The sequence below is a fragment of the Pinus tabuliformis genome, chromosome 1_1, assembly GCF_031772625.1.
Source record: "Pinus tabuliformis cultivar Carrire ecotype Pingquan chromosome 1_1, CPIR1, whole genome shotgun sequence".
In the NCBI taxonomy this organism is placed as follows: domain Eukaryota; kingdom Viridiplantae; phylum Streptophyta; class Pinopsida; order Pinales; family Pinaceae; genus Pinus; species Pinus tabuliformis.
This window is the reverse complement of record NC_142297.1, coordinates 916,458,931-916,479,670: the sequence shown is the minus strand read 5'-3', so window position 1 is coordinate 916,479,670 and position 20,740 is coordinate 916,458,931. Positions and strand designations below refer to the sequence as shown.

The 20,740-nt window shown below is 40.4% G+C and overlaps 1 protein-coding gene across 1 annotated transcript; it reads right to left on the bottom strand.

Moving 5' to 3' along the window:
- Positions 1-17,239: 17,239 nt before the first annotated feature.
- On the bottom strand, positions 17,240-17,869 carry LOC149217379 (uncharacterized). Its single transcript, XM_089390199.1, has one exon. The coding sequence runs from the start codon at positions 17,867-17,869 to the stop codon at positions 17,240-17,242; it is 630 nt and encodes a 209-aa protein (XP_089246325.1).
- Between the last annotated feature and the right edge of the window lie 2,871 nt (positions 17,870-20,740).

The following is a 20,740-nucleotide window of genomic DNA, read 5'->3' as shown; positions in this document are numbered from 1 at the left end:
GGACAGTCTTGATGTAACTCTTCATTCTTGATTAATAAAGATGAATTCAGCTTTGCACCAGCTCTAAATCTCTCTTGGGAGGCTGTAGCTCTTGGGGTTGGGCCCATCTCAAGCACCCAGTACCTCCCCTGTTTATCTTTATGTGTGTTTGCTGCGTTCTTAAAATAAAATCTGCTCTTTAGATCTTGCTTTGTTATTTTGGTTGTTTTTGTTGGTTAAAGTAGTTTTTTATGTTGGGAATCGATTGGTAGGAGTTTGTCATGCATTTAGATCTTTCGGAATGTTCTTGCTCACGTGATGTACATGGTTCTCTTTCCAAACGAGGCTGCTGTTTATTCATTTCATTGACAGTTAGATTAAGTTAGCTAGGACTTAGTTTGTTTGCAAGAATTCATTTATTCGGTTGAATGTGCATTGTGCAGGGCATCTCTATCACTCACTCACATGGTCAAGCTTCATCAGAGCCATCTGATTCATCCCATATCTAGGCTTCTCGCTTCACACCCATCCTCTTGCCCACGTAACCCTACCTTCTTCTCCATTGTTGTCTCAACTACCTTAAAGCCAAATCAGCCTTCCACATATCATCTCACCACTCCATCCATCAGTTCCTTGGTCACTTCAGACCCCCATCCTACCTCCATAACCATCCATGCATCTTCCATCAATCACCCATCCCCAAAAATCCCATTTCGAAACATCCTGTAGAAGAATTACAGAACTTCCTGTAGAAACCCCTGCAGATTTCCTGTAGAAGTTCATAAACACGGTTGCATGGCATCCAGACTTTGTGAAACTCTCAAAAAGAATGTTAGGGATCCCTTAGACCCTCTCTGTACCATCCCAACCTTTCCCAAAGCATTTCATCCCTTGATCCATCCCTGCACAGTGGAAAACTAGTTAGAAGCACATGCATGATAATTTCAACAACTTAAGCAAAAATTCAAAAAGATGTTTTCTTCAGATAGTGATAACTTAGACACATGCATTTTACCTTCCTAGAAGTAATGGCATCTCTTTTCGTAGTTTGCATTCTTTCCTTTGCATCAGTAGGACTAGTTGGTAGAATTAGGGTTTTCTAGGGTTTGCGTTTCTTTTTGGCTTTCAGTTTCTTTCCGCAAGTAGATTAGCTTCCTTTGAGTTAGCTTTCGTTCATCAGTTAAAAAGCTTCTTCTAAGAGCTCATAGAAGTTGGCTTGAGCCCCTAGCGGACTTGTGCCAGCTGACCAAGTGACAGCTACGGCAAGAGCTAGTACTTGTGCATACAGCACCGTCGCTTCCAAGTTTGTTATGAACTACCGGGTTGATAAAATTAGAGAAGGAAGCTCCAGGAGTTGTAGCATTATTGCTACAATACTGGAGCCCACCAGCTAGTAGGGGTCCAGTCAAGGTCTTATTCACTTAATTGCATTAGCACTATTTTTTCCATGTTAACTTATTGTTCTAAAGGTTTCATTCAATTCTGGGCGGTGATCTGGGCTTTGGGCCTAAAAATGCAACTTAAATCCTAGGGACGCTGGCACAAAATTGAGAAAAATAGTCCCTGGATGCTAGCTTGTAGGCCTGTGAGAGCATCTAGAGGTCCCTGGATGTTGGCATGTTAATGGCATGAGAGCGTCCAGAGGTGAAGTGGTCCAAAATCTCAGTGGGACACAGGGTCTGGTTGGAAGAAAGGTTGGATTGTTTTCTGAGGGTCGTAATGCTCATGTCAAATGTCTGTATGGTTTTTTTCCATCGGTTCCACTTCCTTAACATGACTTAGGAGCTCAAATCCTATCATAGTGGCCTCTGCTCACATGTTTACCATGGTTGGCTAGTTGCTTGGGTAGATGTGGGAGGAGGCTATTACAATGGGCTAGTTGTCCTTCTCCAAGGATCAATTGAGGTTTCAGAAATCGACACAGAAGCAGATTTCCCCAGACTTCTTTCTTAATGGGACCAAATTTGACACCCAAATTGAGTGTCGCACTCTGTATATGATCGAGCCTCCAACAGTTTCCCTAACTCTTTCTTAATAAGAAGTTCGAGCGTTGGATATACTTTTATCATTTTTTGTTGGAATGGCTTGGCACCTTCTTTTATTGGTATCACATGTTGGATGATTCGTGTGTAATAAGTTTTAATCTCATCGTACATCCACACAGACACATCTCACTACTGCTTGAATAGGCAGATAAAGGGTTGTCATTCCTGTGGTGTACAAGAAGTACCAAGATTGACATACTTTGGATCCTTTTTTGTTCCCAAGTTAATCTGCTCGTGTGAAAATGTGGAACTTGTAACAAACTTGGTGAATTTTTCATGTAATAAAAGTTAATACAGGAAAAAATAATAACCATGGTTGATGGGACGCTTATTCCAAGTTGAATGTTGGGCACGACATCCTAGTGTGGGTGCTCATTTCAGTTATGATGGCTAAGGAAATTGGCAATGGAAATGGCTAAAGCTTTAAAAAGGAAAAATGGCATTTTTGGCACATTTATTTATGAAAATAATGGAAATTAGGAGAAAAGGAAGGTGAAAGGTCATAGGTTGCATATGAGGAAGAAAATGAAAGAAAATAATGGAAAATGAAGAAAAAAGAGGCCTAATTGATAAAAAGGCTTCTGAGGATCAGTTTATAACCTTTTGTCAATTCTATGTTGGAGCTCTCTCATTATTCTCTCTCTCTCTCACTCTTGGACACAAATTTTTCTTGGAGCACTTTGGCATTGGATCAAGAAAGGAAAAGAAGGCAAGAAGAAGGAAGGAGCAAGGAAGGATGAGTAGGATCAAGCATCTACAATAGGATTCTTTGCAGGTATCACATTGTATGTGTATTTTCCTTGCTATATTTAGCATGCATGGTATTGCATGTGGTTCTTTTGTTGTTATGGCATGGGTGTTTCCAGGTGTGACATTATTTTCAACCTAGCCTTCCCATTTCTGGATAGCCATGGTGTGATGGGGTTCTGATGTTTTGGTTGAGCTCGATTGTTGGATGGATTCGAAGCTGAGAGAGGTGGATCTCTGAATGATAGAACACGTGGCCTAGTAACCCTTGAACCAGACTGTGTGTTAAAATTGGCAACTAGGGAAAAAATTCATGTGGGTCATCTTATTCATGGCTGATAATATTTTTATTAGATTCCTCTCATCGAGAGGTGTAGGATTGATATAAACATCATTCGATTCCGATAAGTATTCATGGAGATATGAATTTATTTTGATTATGGAATTATTATCAAGCCGTCATACAACTCATGTAGGCTCAGAAGCCCAACAGTCGCATCTATTCAAACACCAATGTTGTGTATAAATATAGGAGGGCTTTTCCTCATTTGGACTCACTCATCTCATCACATCTCTCTCTCTCTACTGCACAGAAAAGAGTCTCTTCTCCACTGCGCAGAAAAGGGTCTCTCCCTCACACGTGAAGCCAGAAGCTGTTGAAACTGAAGCTGCAACTGCAGAAGTAAATATTGACCTACATGGACTAGAAGATATCCTCATCTGAACTATGTTGTAGGTTCACCTGAACCTCCTCTGAAAGCCGCAACTTTTGGTGGTGGAATCAAGTCAATCCGACAAATGATTTGCAAGATATCGACTGGCCTAGTTTGAAGGAAGCTGCTAAAACTGAGGCTGCAACTGCAGAAGTAAAGATTGACCTGCGTGGACTAGAAGATCTCCTCATCTAAATTGTGTTGTAGGTTCATCTGAACATCCTCTGAAAGCCACAAATTTTGGTGGTGGAATCAAGTCAATCCGACGGACGATTTACAAGATATCGACTGCCCTAGTTTGAAGGAAGCTGCTGAAACTGAAGCTGCAACTGCAGAAGTAAATATTGACCTGCGTGGACTAGAAGATATCCTCATTTGAACTATGTTGTAGGTTTATCTGAACCTCCTCTAGAAGCCCCAACTTTTGGTGGTGGAATCAAGCCGATCCGACGGTCGGTTTGTGAGATATCGTCTGCCCTAGTTTGATGATAAAGCCGCTAATGCTGATGTTGCTGATCGAGGGTTTGCTACTACTGATATGAATCAGATTTATTTTACTATTTCTCTCTATTGAATTATTGAATATAAAAGAAGATTTGATCAAAGGGTTTCCCCACACATTGTGGGGTTTGTCCCTGGCTAGCCATCACATCTTGTGTCTCTTGTCTTGGCTTGTTTTCTATCGATTGTTTAATGTTCTATCTGCACCTTACTTTATGTACATGTGATTGCTAACATACCATAACTTAACATGGTATCATAGCCAAGGTGAAGACAAATCTTGAGCAAAAGCAAAAGAAATCACCGAAGAAAAGATTGGCAAGGCTATCCTAAAAGAACTATGGGGTCCTAAACACTCTTTCTTGCCGAAGACAAGCTCCATGAGAAAGCTGACTATCACAGATGGAAGATGTCTATCGATCTAACCCTAGAATATCAGGGAGTGTTGGACCATGTAAGAGGTAATATTGTTGAGCCTCTATCAAATTCATCCACTGTTGCCTCGAACAAATGGAAAAATGGAGAAGTCAAAACAAAGAAGATCATCCGGGACTCTATCGACAAGCACTTGGTGGCCTACATCTCTGAACTGGACACCTCCAAGGAAATCTACAATATACTAGTGAGTTTATTTAAAGTTAATGATGCAAATCAAGTTTTGTTTCTTAGAAATAAGTTGAAGGAAATTCATAAGGATAAAGATGAGAGTATGCAAGCATACTTCCTAAGAATCACCGAGATCAAGAATGATCTCCTATCTATTGGGGAGACTATTACTGACAGAGAAATGGCACTCACGACTCTTGGAGGATTACCATCCGAATGGTACGTGTTCAGGACTACTCTTCTGAACAATAATGTAATTCCTAGTTTCGAGGAATTAATGGCTAGATGCATTCAAGAAGAAACAAGGGTAAAAAAGTAAGAAATGCCCATGCCTAAAGGTCCTCCTGCTGCCTTTTCTTCTCATGCTAAGAAAAGAAATAATTCCAGGACTAAATTAAAAGGAAAGGCTGGACCTAAGGGTGGAAGACAAGGATGATGTTACATCTGCGATAAAGCAGGTCACTATGCAAGGGAGTGCCCTGATAGAAAGGACTCACACTGGGACGATGATCAAAATCCCTCTGATGGCAATCAAAGGAATGACAAATTCATAGCAAAGGTAAGAGGAGAGCTGGGAATCAAGGAAGAGGACAACCATGCAATAAGGCTAGAAATTCCAACATGTATTAAAAGCACCTTACCTCAAAAATAACATGGTGTCCATCTCGGCGATAGAAGACAAAGGCTACAAGGTAACCTTCAATGATGGCAAGGTACGTATTTGGAAAAATAATGTTAAAGATGCCTTTACTCTTAGGTTTCGTGTTGATTCATTATATCAGGTCGATGGAAGTCCACTAGGTGTCATGTCTTATGACACATCTCTTCAATTTGAACTTTGGCATCGGAGGTTTGCCCCCTGTTTAGTCAATTTAGTATGTCCTAAATTGCTACATTAATTATCAATCCGGGAGTCGTAAACTGATGAAGTGTGGCGCACTATATGTGCAAGACAACCTCTTTCTTACTTTTTATTGTTTTCAATTTTATTTTGTTTTTGGGGATTTTATCTTTGTTTGTCTCCTAATGCAAATGGAAATCATATTTCTAAGTTTTAAGAATACTTTAGAATGAAATTATGGATATAGTTTTTAAGGAAATTATGTCCTTTATGATGACTTCCAAAGCTTAACACTTCAGAGGATCTCAAAACATACTAGTGATGAAATTAGTACTTGAATAAGAATGTAAATGTGCAGCTATTCAAATCAAACAAATGATGAACTACTAATCATGAAATCACTATCTTTGCTGCTCATCTAAATACAGAAATAAAAGTTAAGCTATTGCACTCAAACAAATCAAAAACTGCAAACTAGTAAAAGTAAAACCAATTCACTTCACTTATAGTTCGATAGCTCGCCAAGTAGCTTTTCGGGGTTAAGCCATGGCTCTGGAGTTAACGTCAATAACATGAGGAATTGATATCTAAATTACCTACTTGCAAATGAAAATAAAATCAAGTCACTTCACTTATAGTCCGATAGCTTGCCAAGTAGCTTTTCGGGGTTAAGCCGTGGCTCTGGAGATAACGCCAATAACATGAAGAACCTGATATGTAATTAAGAAAATAAAAGTAAAATCAAATCACTTCATGCATAATCCAATAGCTCGCCAAGTAGATTTTTGGGGTTAAGCCATGGCTCTGGAGATAACGTTAAATGACATGAAGAATTTGATATCTAAACTAACTAACAACAACAAATAAATAAGACTGAAATCAGAGCATAACTGAAATTGAAAAGCTAAGAAAACAAAGTCAGTAGAGAGGCCAATCTCATGTCACTATTTGATGCAAAAATTATATGAAAATTCTCGAGCATAACCTATCCTGAAACACACCAATTAGTGTTAGCAAAAATATACAGTGCTGGAAAATCATGTATAGGAATGAAACGTTAACATCATAAATGAATTAGGAAATATATAAACAGATGAACAAACTATGAAATATCTACAATGGAAATAAGACAACAACACATTAAAACTTTACGGAAATAAAGAAACAAAACCCCAGCCAGCAGGGGCCCTCTGCACAACCTTGGTTAACACGTTGTCAGTCTGAAATTACGCTCACACAGTCATATAAAACAGAGTCTTGTTATATTGCAAAACAAAGGAAGGATCCTCTCGTTACAAAATCAGGACCAAAGTCACAGCACAGTGCATGAAATAATAGCAATACTACATAAAAAAAAAAAAAAAAAAAAGCTACATGCGTTTGCAAACACGTTATTTATAAAGGAAATTACATAACTATTTTTCCTATGAAACACCTTCAGCAGAGGACACGTAAAAAGACAGCACCCGTGAGCTTAGCGTGTTGGTTGCCATGATCATTCAATCTACCAAAAGGTGGCTGTTGGATTTGCGTCGTGGAGGCAGTCTACAGCTGTCAAAATGAATCCATGGATCTAGGAACGGTCTCGAACCCTTCACGTGTTGAAAACAAAGACCTGTTTGTCGTAGAACTCCTCGTTTGACCATTGTTTGACCAAGGCTTTCCTCTATGAATTTGGCTAAACCAAAAGGACCTGGTCCATGTCCAGATCATTTCTCAACTGCCCACGTGCCTTGTTTTGCTTTCCAGCACCTGTAACCTAGAGATCAACAAAAACAACTGTGAAATCTCGAGTCAGCTGCAGAAAGTGGCTGCATTTCGCAGCTGATGAGAAAAATCTAAGTCAAATAGCAAACACAAAAATATAGTTAGAAAACCACTTAAATGCACTCTCAGAATCAATATGTAATGATTTTTGATAGCTTATGAGGCACTGGTGAGGGGAAAAAGTCTAGAAAAGTGTGTAGAAGAGATGTAGTTTCAGGGCTCAACACCCCCCTTCATTATAAAGCTCTACTCGGTGTAAGACAAATGGTGACAGAGATGCCCGAATTCTGAGTAGAGAAATAAGGTGTATGTCTAGGATGTGCCGAAGGAAAGCTCAAAATGGGACCATTCCCCTCAAGCCTAATCAAGACCTCCGATATATTACAGTTGCTTCACTCAGGCATACCTAAGGTTGGCGTTAAGAGGGAGACTACTACACCACATACTCCAGAGAAGAATGGTGTGGCACCGTACGATTATGGAAGCTGTCTCTATGGGCAGATGATGTAACAATTCCTGATGTGGAAGAACCCATGGATCCTATTTATCCACCTGAGCCTTCCTCTTCTAGGAAGAGGCCTTCATGGCTTAGGGGGATACTTGATGATGCTCAAGGACATGCTGCACCCCAAGGAACTTTTCGTAAAAGTAAGAAACCTAATAGGTATCAGGGATACCTGACCATCATGAGTACGATCATACAAAATAAGCCTTCATCATTCTTAGATGCCGTCAAGCATCAAGTATGGAAGGATGCTATGACTGAAGAATATGAGTCTATAATGAAGAATGATGTCTGGGAAGTAGTTCCCAGACCCCAGGACAAGATGGTTGTTACTTCCAAATGGCTCTACAGGATAAAGCATGTAGCAGATGGAAGTACAGAAAAGTATCAGGCTCGTTTTGTTGCTCGTGGTTTCTCCCAGAAAGAAGGTATAGACTATGATGAGATATTTGCACCTATTTCCAGATATACGACCATCCGTTCGATCATAACCCTTGCCGCTTCACAAGGATGGAACCTACATCAAATGGATGTCAATACCATGTTCTTGCACAGCTCGATCAAAGAAGAGGTCTACGTGGAGAAACCCAAAGGATTTGAGATTTATGATCGAAAATCTCATGTATGCAGGTTGAGGAAGGGTCTCTATGGGTTGAAGCAAGCACCCCGAGCATTGTATGAGAGGATTGACAGCTACTTGATGAAGCTGGGATTCACTAGGAGTGAAGCCGATCCTAACCTTTACTTTAAGGTTAAATATGACAAGCCTCTCATACTAGGTGTTGTATGTGTATGACCTCTTTCTAACATGTGCATACCCTCTCATCCGCAAATGTAAGAGGGAATTGGCTTCTGAATTTGAAATGAAGGACCTAGGACTGATGCACTATTTCCTAGGACTTGAAGTGTGGCAGAAGCCAAGGGAAATTTTCCTATCTCAAGGAAAATATGTGGTGAAGATTCTGAAAAGATTTGGTATGGTGAACTGCAAGCTGGTGACTATCTCAAGGATCTTAACTTTCAGAAGCTATATGGTAGTGATGTCAGACCAGATTTGGGAAATGCCTCTGAGTTTCAAAAACTCATTCGCGTTGATGTTCTTGGTGAACCTCCATCCGAAGATATGTTTTGCAATTAGCATTGTGAGCTCATATTTGGTTGAGCCTCACTAGATTGGTGCCAAGAATCTTCTCAGATGTCTTCAGGACACAAATTTTCATGGATTGAGATACACTGCCAGAAATATGAAACTGCATGATTATTCGAATGTTGATTAGGCAGGTAGTGTGGAGGATCATTGGAGTACTTTTTAGTGTTGTTTCTCTTTAGACTCTACTTCGATATAATGAATGAGCAGGAAGAAGAAGTCGGTTGCCATAAGCACCGCTGAGACTGGATACATATCTACGAGTATGATCTCATATGAAGCTGCCTGGTTGGGGAAGATCTTCAGTGAGCTGTTTGAACACATACCACTGTGATTCTCTGTAACAACCAGAGGTGGGATTGGATTATTGAGGAATCCCGTATTCGTCGATTGCTCCAGCAGATAGACATCATCTGGGATATGGTAAGTCGATGAGCAAGGAGGCCCCATCGCATTAAGATGATGTACAGGTTGATACAGCTTGTCAAAGCCCCAAGGAAAGATCTAATCTATGATTTTCCCAAATGACTTGGAGTCGTCAAGAAACCCTTGTACAAGGGTCCTGCATGTTGCATACATTGAGCTCTAGGAGCTCTGATGGCTTGCAATTCTTACTAGAGCAACATACGACCATAGGGTGACTCACCCTCCCCTGGTGGTGCACACTGGAACAAGATGATTCGCTCTCTTTTGGGAAAAGATGATTCGCTCTCTTGTGGAACAGGATGATTCACTCTCCAGTGTAGAAGGATAATTAGTTCTCCTGTGAGGCCTGGATTGATGTGTTCTCCATGACGATTGTAGTAGGATTGATGTGTTCTCCTGTGAGGACGGGATTGGTTAAGTTCTCCTGTCGAGGCATCCCACCCATGTAGTCTGGGACTCATGGGAAATACCTCTCATCTGATCAATGAGCAGGGAAATGAAGTTAGGGGCCATAGTAGTACCGATGGACACATCGCTGTATCTACCGTACTCCCTATGCTAGGATGACCTCCATTGATCTGGGATCAATGATACTGGTCTGGGACCAGTGGTAGGAGTTGTACCATACTATGGCACTGACTTTGGGTCGGTTGAGACTGGTCTGGGACCAATGGTACATACTCTGAGACTGACTTCATGTCAGTGCAGTACTGGTCTGGGACCAGTGAGAGTGGTACATACTATGACGTGGGACTAGTGGTACATACTTTGAGACTGACTTCGTGTCAGTGCAGTACTGGTTTGGGACCAGTGAGAGTGGTACATACTATGATGCTGACTTCGGGTCGGTTGAGACTGGTCTGGGACTAGTGGTACACTCTCTGAGACTGCGATACTAGTATGGGACTAGTGGTAGGAGTGGTACCTACTATGAAGCTGACTTCGGGTCAGTTGAGACTGGTCTGGAACCAGTGGTACGCACTTTGAAACTAACTTTGAGTCAGTGGAGGGTGATACTAGTCTGGGACCAGTGGAGTTGTACTCACTATGACGCTGACTTCGGGTCGGTTGAGACTGGTATGGGGCTAGTGGTACATACTCTGAGACTGACTATGAGTCAGTATGATACATCCTTGATCATTTCTTCTTCTTCATAATTCGGACAAAAGAAAAGCAGAACGGAATAATGCAAGAGTAGAGCAGAATAGAGAAAAACAACATAGATCAATACAGGGCAAATCAAGACAAAGCAGAATAGGAAAAATAGAGTAGAGAAGGACAAGGGTCAAGCTGTACAGGGCAGTGCATTTGATGGATGAATAGTAATGACCGATAGATAGATTGCAGATGAAGTTCTCCTTAGTTGAGAGGGAGTGTTAAAATTGGAAACTAGGGCAAAACTTCATGTGGGTCATCTTATTCATCGCTGATAATATTTTTATTAGATTCCTCTTGTCGAGAGGTGTAGGATTGATATAAAGAACATCCGATTCCGATAAGTATTCATGGAGATATGAATTTATTTTGATTATGGAATTATTATCAAGCCGACTTACAACTCATGTAGGCTCAGAAGCCCAATAGTCGCATTTATTCAAACACCAACATTGTGTATAAATATAGGATGAATTTTCCTAATTTGGACTCACTCATCTCATCACATCTCTCTCTCTCTCTCTACTACATAGAAAAGAGTCTCTTCTCTATTGCGCAGAAAAGGGTCTCTCCCTCACACATGTGAAGCCAGAAGCTGTTGAAATTGAAGCTGCAATTGCAGAAGTAAAGATTGACCTACATGGACTAGAAGATCTCCTCATCTGAACTACATTGTAGGTTCATCTGAAACTCCTCTGAAAGCTGCAACTTTTGGTGGTGGAATCAAGTCAATCCGACAGACGGTTTGCAAGATATCGATTGCCCTAGTTTAAAGGAAGCTGCTGAAACTGAAGCTGCAACTGTAGAAGTAAAGATTTACCTGCGTGGATTAGAAGATCTCCTCATCTAAACTATTTTGTAGGTTCATCTGAACCTCCTCTGAAAGCCACAACTTTTGGTGGTGGAATCAAGTCAATCCGACGAACGGTTTACAAGATATCCACTGCCCTAGTTTGAAGGAAGCTGCTGAAACTAAAGCTGCAACTGCAGAAGTAAAGATTGACCTGTGTGGACTAGAATATCTACTCATCTAAACTATGTTGTAGTTTCATCTGAACCTCCTCTGGAAGCTGCAACTTTTGGTGGTGGAATCAAGTCAATCTGATATACGGTTTGCAAGATATCGACTGCCCTAGTTTGAAGGAAGCTGCTAAAACTGACACTGCAACTGCAGAAGTAAAGATTGACCTGCGTGGACTAGAAGATCTCCTCATCTGAACTATGTTGTAGGTTCATATGAACCTCCTCTGAAAGTTGCAACTTTTGGTGGTGGAATCAAGTCAATCCGACAGACGGTTTACAAGATATCGACTGCCCTAGTTTGAAGGAAGCTGTTGAAACTGAAGCTGCAACTACAGAAGTAAAGATTGACCTGCGTGGACTAGAAGATGTCCTCATCTAAACTGCATTGTAGGTTCATCTGAACCTCCTCTAGAAGACTCAACTTTTGGTGGTGGAATCAAGCCGATCCGACGGTCGGTTTGTGAGATATCATCTGCCCAAGTTTGATGATAAAGCCGCTAATGCTGATGTTGTTGATCTAGGGTTTGCTACTACTGATATGAATCAGATTTATTGTACTATTTCTCTCTGCTGAATTATTGAAGATAAAAGAAGATTTGATCAAAGGGTTTCCCCACACATTGTGGGGTTTGTCCCTGGCTAGCCACCACATCTTGTGTCTCTTTTCTTGGCTTGTTTTCTATCGATTGTTTAATGTTCTATCTACACTTTACTTTATGTACATGTGATTGCTAATCTGTGGAATATAATGAGAAAAGGAAGTAAACTATTATAAGCATAGAACATACCATAACTTAACACTATGGGTTGTGGTAAAGTCAAATTTTGTGTTGCCTCGGTGGTCCTAGGAATCCTTGCCAGTGAATGACGAGATATACGATAAATCCAAGAGGTGTTTGCCCTTGATTATGCCTAGTAATCCTTGCTAGAGAATGGCGAGATATATGGTAAAGCCTAGAGGGTGATGTCTTGGTTTAGGGCCTAGTGATCCCTAGATTGGACTGTGGATTGCAGTAAATATTGAGAGACTAGGAGACAAGAAAATTCCTCACGGTGTAGGTGGAGAAATCTGGTGGCATCCATGCTTGTTTTGGCCTAGTGATCTGGTGGAGATCATGGTAAATCCTATTATTACATGTTTATTATTTGGCCTAGTGATCCAGGATGGATTACGGTAAAGCCTGGTTTCTATTGATGAGGGTGAGGTGGTTTAGCCTCAAGATTCCCTACTTGGTTCTTTTGGTTTGAGTCCCAAATTCATGTTTGGAATATGGCATGGGGGTGAATGGCTAATGTATCCCTTACATTTCTATTTATATGTGGATTTTATGGCTGATGTATCCCTTACATTTCTATTGTTACTATGATGGTTATAATCATGTATTATGACAATCATGATGTATGGCTCTCCTCATGTTTTGATTTGTGAATGAATAGACAATGTGTCTATGACCAAATAAATGATAATTCAACTAATGATATAAGGGAACAATGCTTCTTAGAGATTCTCAGATAAGTATTGAACCCATATGCTTAACTCTGTTGTTTACACCTATTGATTACATATTTGTGATATGTTTGAAAAAATTCCTATCATGGCTAGTAGGGGTCCAGTCAAGCCATTGTTCAAGTAATTGCATTTGTATCATCATTACCTGAAAAAGTGGCTCAAATCCGAGGGATGCTGGCACAACATTGAGAAAAACAGTCCCTAGAAGCTGGTGTTCCATGCTATGGGAGCGTTCAGATCCCTTTGGACGTTGGCATGCCCATATCATGGGAGATTTTGGGGATTAATTTCTCTAAAAACTCTATGGGACCTAGGGGTTGGTTTCCCAAAAGTTTGGGATGGTTCCTGGGGGTATTTTAGCTAATGTGGAAGGTTTGTATGTTGTGTTTCCATCGATTCCATTTCTTTACAATTACATAGGAGGTTGAATCCTATCATAGTAGTCTCTCATCACATGTTTAGCCCAGTTGGTCGGTTACTTGGGTAGATGTGGGAGGATTATGTTATAGAATTGCGGGTTTTAGCATTAGCAGGTCCCCATAAGCAATTCTCCAGGTCATACATCTTCTCCAATGATACCACAACCTTTGGGAAGATATTTCCTTTAATTGCACTGGCTGCATCCTGTAATGTCTTCTCGTGCTCATCCTCATCTATCACTGCGTCCTTGAACACATCAACGTTTTCTATGAATTGCACCATTTGTTGGTGATCATTAAAAACATGTAGATTAGTGATATTATTAGGGATGGATGGCTTATAAATAATTTCAGAAGAAAAACCGTCCCTTAACAATGACAACCTAGCAGCAACATTTTCCAATGCATCCGCAGTTGCATTACGCCTTCTAGGAACAACAATTATATTAAAAGCTTGGAATTGTGAAATCAAATGCCATGCCTCTTGTTGATAGCTTTTATTATGAGGTGACACACAATGTATTGTATCGCGTACCTGTTGCACACCAATTTCTGAGTCACCTACTACTTTTAGAATCGCAATTTTGAGGTCGATCACTCTTTGCAAACCCAAGATAAGTGCTTCATATTTTGCAGTGTTATTCATGCACTCAAATTCCAAGCAGCTAGAGATCAAATTTTTTCTTTGTACCAGGTCTATCAAAATGCAACCAACTCTAGATACCTCCTACTTTTTGGAGCCATCAAAGTACAATGTCCACATATCATATGTACAAGGATTGGGAATTACACCAGTACTATTATTACTACTACTAACTGTACAAATTTCATTTTCACCAGTTGGACTAGGAAGGAGCTCCAACTGTGTATCTGGTTGTACTGGGGATGGTTGTGCAAGATAGCACCACAATTTGGTTTCCAAGAAGAAATTTTTGAAGATAAGTTTTGCGAAAGACACATGTTCATTTTGTCCATTCAAGGGAGTGACAGTAAATTTTAGGTATCTCTCTAAATTCACCCGGATCTCATTATTTTTTCCCTTATACGGAAGCCATAAATGTGACTAGTCCATATCAAAGTAGACTTATAGCTTGTTGGACCAATCTCTGCTTAATAACACTCCATATGCTTCCAGAATGTACACAATCACTTTGTTGATACATTGGTGGACTAACTCATCGGATGATAAACGAATAATCACATCTCTGAGTTCACAAACTGCATGGACATGAGTTTTGTCCAGCTGAATAATTTGTGCATCTATTTTGTTGACATCAGGGGCTAGACCCAGGTTTAGAGTTAGTCAGCGCTAACCAACAAAACCCTATACTACTGACCCTTTCGGCAACGATCTACGTAGCGCAGACTGTAGTCTCACATGAGGCAATATAAGAAGATGCTATAACTAGGTTTCTGCATTGAGAGGGGCTATGCAATGTGGATGTAAGGTTTCTTTCGGCTTAGGGCTTAATCTAACCTTCGCGAACTGCTAACCTTATTTTTACAGTCATAGAGAATTTTCCTACTTAACGAACTTGTGAGCTACATGTAACTAGTCTAACATATTACTCATTATATAAAATAGTAGTTGAACCTTCGCGATGAAATAACAAAAGGAATATACAAAAGTGAACCATAGTTAAGCAGAAACACAGAAACTACACGAACATATAAAAATACACAGATGTGTTCCAAATTATTCTTTATTAATCTAAAGCTTCATTGATACAATCTTTTGACCATGCGCACACAACTACAGACCTACCAAGGTCTCCATGCACACAGCTGAAGGAGCCTTCCCCTTCACCTAAATAGAGAAAGATATCCAAAACAGATTCACAACATTACATCCATCACTGCCTTAGACTTGCTAAGACATCCCTTTATATATCCTTTACCCTTACAATACCATGGTCAGCAAACCATGGGTGAAGCTTAAAATATTCCAAATAATCCCATCCCATTACAAAATAAGGAGCTTTGACCCACCCTAAAGCCCCTTTGACTCTTAGAAATATGCACTAAGGAGAATTTATATGACTTATACAAAACTTGGACCTAGGGGACTCCTACCCAATAGGCCCCCTACACAAATATGTCGTCCTCGAGTCACTTAGCTGGTACATCCTCAATATTTGCTTTGAGGTTGTTGTATGTAGACTTCAATGGATGAAGCATCTCTGTGCATTCAGTTGCGACATGTCAAACTTCTTCTACGAGCTTCTCTGTTGTTGACCCTTTTATTGCTAGATCGATTATTCTCTGTGTTTGCTGCATGATCTTTAATTTTCCAAAATGTGCGTGGAAAAATGCACAAATAGAGAAAATAGAATATCCCCAAGATTTCTTGACTAATCCAAAGTCGTTCTTCATCTAATCGGCCAACGTTTCTCCTAAGATTTCCCGGCAAATGCATCAGTGGGGTTTGCTCCTTGGTAAGGCAGTGCAGTAATCCTTCGAATTAACATATGATTAATTGGGATTGGCGTCCTGAGCCAGAGACACCCATCATGTACCAATGCCAACAACTGGCGCACACAAATTGTATTTATGTTGCTGCACCCAAAGTGTGGAATATAGAGCATATTCAACAACCTAGCACGTTGACTTCCTACTGCCCATGGTAGTGGTTCGACCCTTGTGACTCTAGCTTCCTCATAGTAAATGGCTTTCAGATACTTGTTTGGATCGAACTGGGGATACTTGGTTCAATCATTCATATTCTAGTCCTCCATGTGGATTTGTGGCACCCTTTTCAGTAAGACTCCATCGATCGGTACGTCCTCTGGTATCATAGGTGTAAAGACCTTAAATTTTATAGAATTTGGGTCCCTCGTCACCTTTGAGGTTGGCTTCCATGGCAGCATATAAGGTGGAAACCTAGAGATTGGTTCCACCTCGTTAGCGTGAATATCCTCTATTCCCTCAGCCACTTCATCCTCATCCAAATCTTTGGGTTCCATCGGTTGCTTCAGCTTATCCATTATCTCCTTAGACCATAGTTCGGTGGGTATTTTCTGTGGTGATTGCCTAACTGGAGGCTTTTGTGGCTTCTTCTGCTTCTTGGCTGCTACTAGTTTGGCAATAGTAGGCTTTATCCTCGATGGTCTTGGTGCAGTGGCATGTACTGGCGGTGTAGCAGTCATAATGGATCCTAGCCCTTTCCTAAGAAACTCTTGTTCAATCTCCTCCCAACTCCAACTAGACATGCAACAAAATTCTCGGCTCACACTTAGGCGCAAAATCACACTTCGAGTTCTCAGCAAGAAAAGTGTCCAAATGTGGAGTGGGGTGTCATAGTTATAGACATTTTCAAATTCAAACCTCTCGATCTCCTCCAGATCCTCCTCATAAATGTGTATTTGGTAGCGTATTTTCCCAGACATGCTCCTTAAATGTGTTTCCCCCGCTCCAATTTCCCTGTCAAATCAACTGTAGCAACCCTAATGATTATATTCCAGATGAACTGCGTCAGACCCTTCTCTACAACACAATTACCCCTTCTTCATCGCAACTTCCTCCATCTGCACTATCCTTTTGAATACCGTGCAACCCTCCCTCTTCGACAAAGTCCTTCTTTGGCAGAGTACTTTATAGTCCCGTGCTTCCTTCCAATTGCCTGTCGCACTAAGACTTCCCTTCATTCATATAGTCAATACGTAGACTTAGGGATGGAATCGTCCCTATAGGTCTTCAAACGAATACCATTTACTCATTTAGCTTCACGAGTTGAATTGTGCCACCCTCTGAGATGTCCCTAATAATGTACGGGCCTAGGCACAACATCTTGAACTTAACAGGGAACTGTGCGAACTTACTATCGTACAACAAAACCAAGTCTCCATTCTTAAAAGTTCATTGCTTAATATGTTGATTGTGCCATGCCTTTTCCTGGGCTTTCTGTACTTGTTGGTGAAATCTTGCAAGAAAGCGATCCTTTTCTAGTGTGAGCAGTTGTTCCAATCTTTCTTTCATAACATTTTTGTCCACCATATTCGTGATTGTTGTGATTCTAAGACTTGGTACTATATATTCCATCGGTATTACAGCTTCTTGTCCATACACCAATCTAAACAGAGTATTCCCAATAAACCTCTTGGAAGTAGTTTTGTATGCCCATAAAATTGTTGGTATTTGCACATCCCAATCATTCCTATTGACGTTGCACACCTTAGTCAGAGCATTCTCCATTTTGTTAAAAGCCTCAACTATATTGTTCACCTGAGGATGATAAGGCATGCTCTTCTGATGATGTACCTCAAACTCCTTCGTTAATGCTTCAATAATGTTGTTAAGGAAGTGCAATCCCCTGTCCCTGATCAAGATCTTTGGGCACCCAAAACTTGACAATATATACTCAAAGATGAAGTGCGCAGCAGTGTCTACGCTACAATCCTTTACCAATTGTGCCTCAGCCCACCTGGTCAGGTAATCCGTCGCAGTAATAATGTATCGCACACCAATCTTCTTTCCCAACGGATTCATCGTCCCAACAAAATCAATTACCCATTTATCAAAAGCCTACAAAGTAACTTGTGGATTCAACGGAAATCCATCTCTTCTTAATGGTCTTCCGGTCCTTTGGAAAACATCGCAAGCACTACAATATTCTTTAGAGTCCTTGTGCACCATGGCCAACCATAGTTCTGCTCTCAAAATCTTCTGCACGGTGTCTTTTCCTGAGTAGTGTCCTCTCACGACACCACCATGTGCTTCTACCAAAATATTGTGTCTTTTGTGCTCAGGGACATATCTGCGCAATATCTTGTCAAGGCCCATTTTATACAAATACGCAACAATGAGAGAAAAACCTGCAACTCTACTAGTAGTTCTTTCTTCTACTCCATTGTATACCTCGCGGAGGCTACTCCGGTAGTCAAAAAGTAAATAATATCTACAAAATGATCATCAGCAACCCTTACTGTGGAGAGTTGCACATCCGACAATCCTTCTTCAATTTTGGTCAGTTCTTCACTAGTCTCAATCTTGGATAGATGATCCGGCCCAACGTTCAATCATCTTGGCTTGACTATTACCTCAAAATCATATTCTTGGAACAATAAGAGCCACTTGCATATCTCCCCCCCCCCCCCCCCCCAACACAAGCTTGTTCACCAAGTATTTCAGCACAGAATGGTCTATGAACATCTTGAAGTGCACACCTAACAATTCCTGAACTTCTCCAGCACATGCACCATAGCCAAGCCCTCTCGCTCCATTTTGGAATAATTCCTTTCCACCTTAGACAATTTATGACTAACAAATGCAATGGGGTGATCAAGATCCCCCTCTCCTGGCTATGCTAAGACAACTCCCAAACCTATGCATGACACATCCCATGAAAATGAAACTCCTTCTTCTAATGGGGAAACACCAAGATTGACATAGTGACCATTTTCTCCTTTAAGATGTCAAGTCTCTTTTGACACTCATCGTCCCAACAAAAGGTGGCATCCTTTTTTGGTAATTTCTCCATCGGTGCAGTAATTTATGCATATGCCTTAATGAATTTTTGATAATATCCAGTGTGTCCAAGAATTACGTGTAGTTGTTTCACGTTCTTTGGCAGATCCAAATTGATAATAACAATGATTTTTGCAGGGTTGACCATTAGCGCCTACTTACAAATGACATGTCCTAGTAAAATTCCATAAGGTACACAAAAAATACACTTCTTCAGGTTCAATGAGATTTGATACTTCCTGTAGATATCCAACATCAAGCACAGGCTCGAGACATGTTTTTTTAACATTCCAAAGACTGTGCAGTCATCAAAGTAAAACTCGAGAAACTTGTGAATGAATTCTTTAAATGTTGCGACGACAACTCTGAAAAATATCATCAGTGCATTCTTCAACCCAAATGGCATGATTGTATATTGAAAGGATCCTCATTTAGTATCGAAAGTGGTCTTAATTCTATCTTCCGGTGCTATCTTAATTTGATGGTACCCTAAAAACCCATCTATAAAGGAGTAGACCTAATTTCCTCCTACATTTTCCAAAACTTCATCCGTGAACGGTGTTGGGAATGGGTCATGCATGCATACATCATTCAACTTCCTTAAATCGACACAAATCCTTATTTCTCCATTTGTATTTTTCTCCTGCATTACCATTGGGCTTACCCATTCATATTCTTCTACAAGTTAGGTTATGCCAGCTATGACCACCTTCTCAAGTTCATCCTTCACCTTCTCTTTTTATTTCGGGTTGAGCCTCTAAGGTCATTGTTTTACAGGTTTCACATCTCACTTCAAAGTGATCTTCATTACACCTAGATCTCCTACAATTCCTCTTAACTCCATGAAATTTTTTTGGAGTAGCTCCTCATACTCATGTAGTAATTCAACGACTTTTCCTAGTGTATCCTCATCCCAGTAATGTCCTATGCGCACAAACTTGGGCTCCGCCTATGAGCCTATATTGACCTTCTTAACATATTGTTTTACATCAGGTATTTCAACGTTTGGTCCTGCCACTTCATGTTGTCCTTCTGACTTAGGAATATTAATGTTGCATGGATCTTCCTCACCCTCCTCAACGGTCATGTTATAGCATTCCAGTGCATGCTACAACTATGCATTCCAGTTGGGTTGTACCTAAGTCGTTGGATCATTAGGTCTTCGGAAAATTGTTGCTCTCATTTCTTTAAGGGCATCATCTATACACTAAAAACCATACTCAAATCTAAAAGTCAATATAAAACTTTCCTTCAAATCATTCCAATTGGCGGTTCCATGGCGCAACTCCGTTTCAAGATACCAATTCATTGGTATTACATCCTACGCGTGAATAAATACATGTACCCATTCTGGTCTAGTTTTTTTGCCCCATGCCTTAGTCCAACGAGACAAATGATCTCGGGGATCATCCTTCCCATTGTACTTCTCTATGATCCTTGTGTTTGTGTGACCAAACTTGAGTCTCATCAATCGTCGTTACTCCCTCCAATCTCCTATATTATCCTTATGTGTGCCCCATCAGTGTGCAGGCATAGCCCTCAAAGCTATATCCAAGGCCTAGAATCATTGTTCTTCCAATACATCCCTTTCAAATTCATCTAGAAATAAGTTGACATCACCTATCCCATAATAATATGACAAATTACGTACCTCAGTTGATATGCAACGAAGATATTTTGTCAGTCTATTACAGTGCATAGTAAAAACTTCATGCAACCGGTTCTTCCAGTTCTCCAATTCTTCATCCGAGTTTGAATGACATGAACTATTGTTCTCCCAACTTATCCTTCCATCTGTGGTGGGGTTGATCCAATCCTCATCTTGCACAGTTAACTTGTAAATATGGTCAATATCTTCATCACTGTTTTCTTCATGGACGGTTTCTATATATT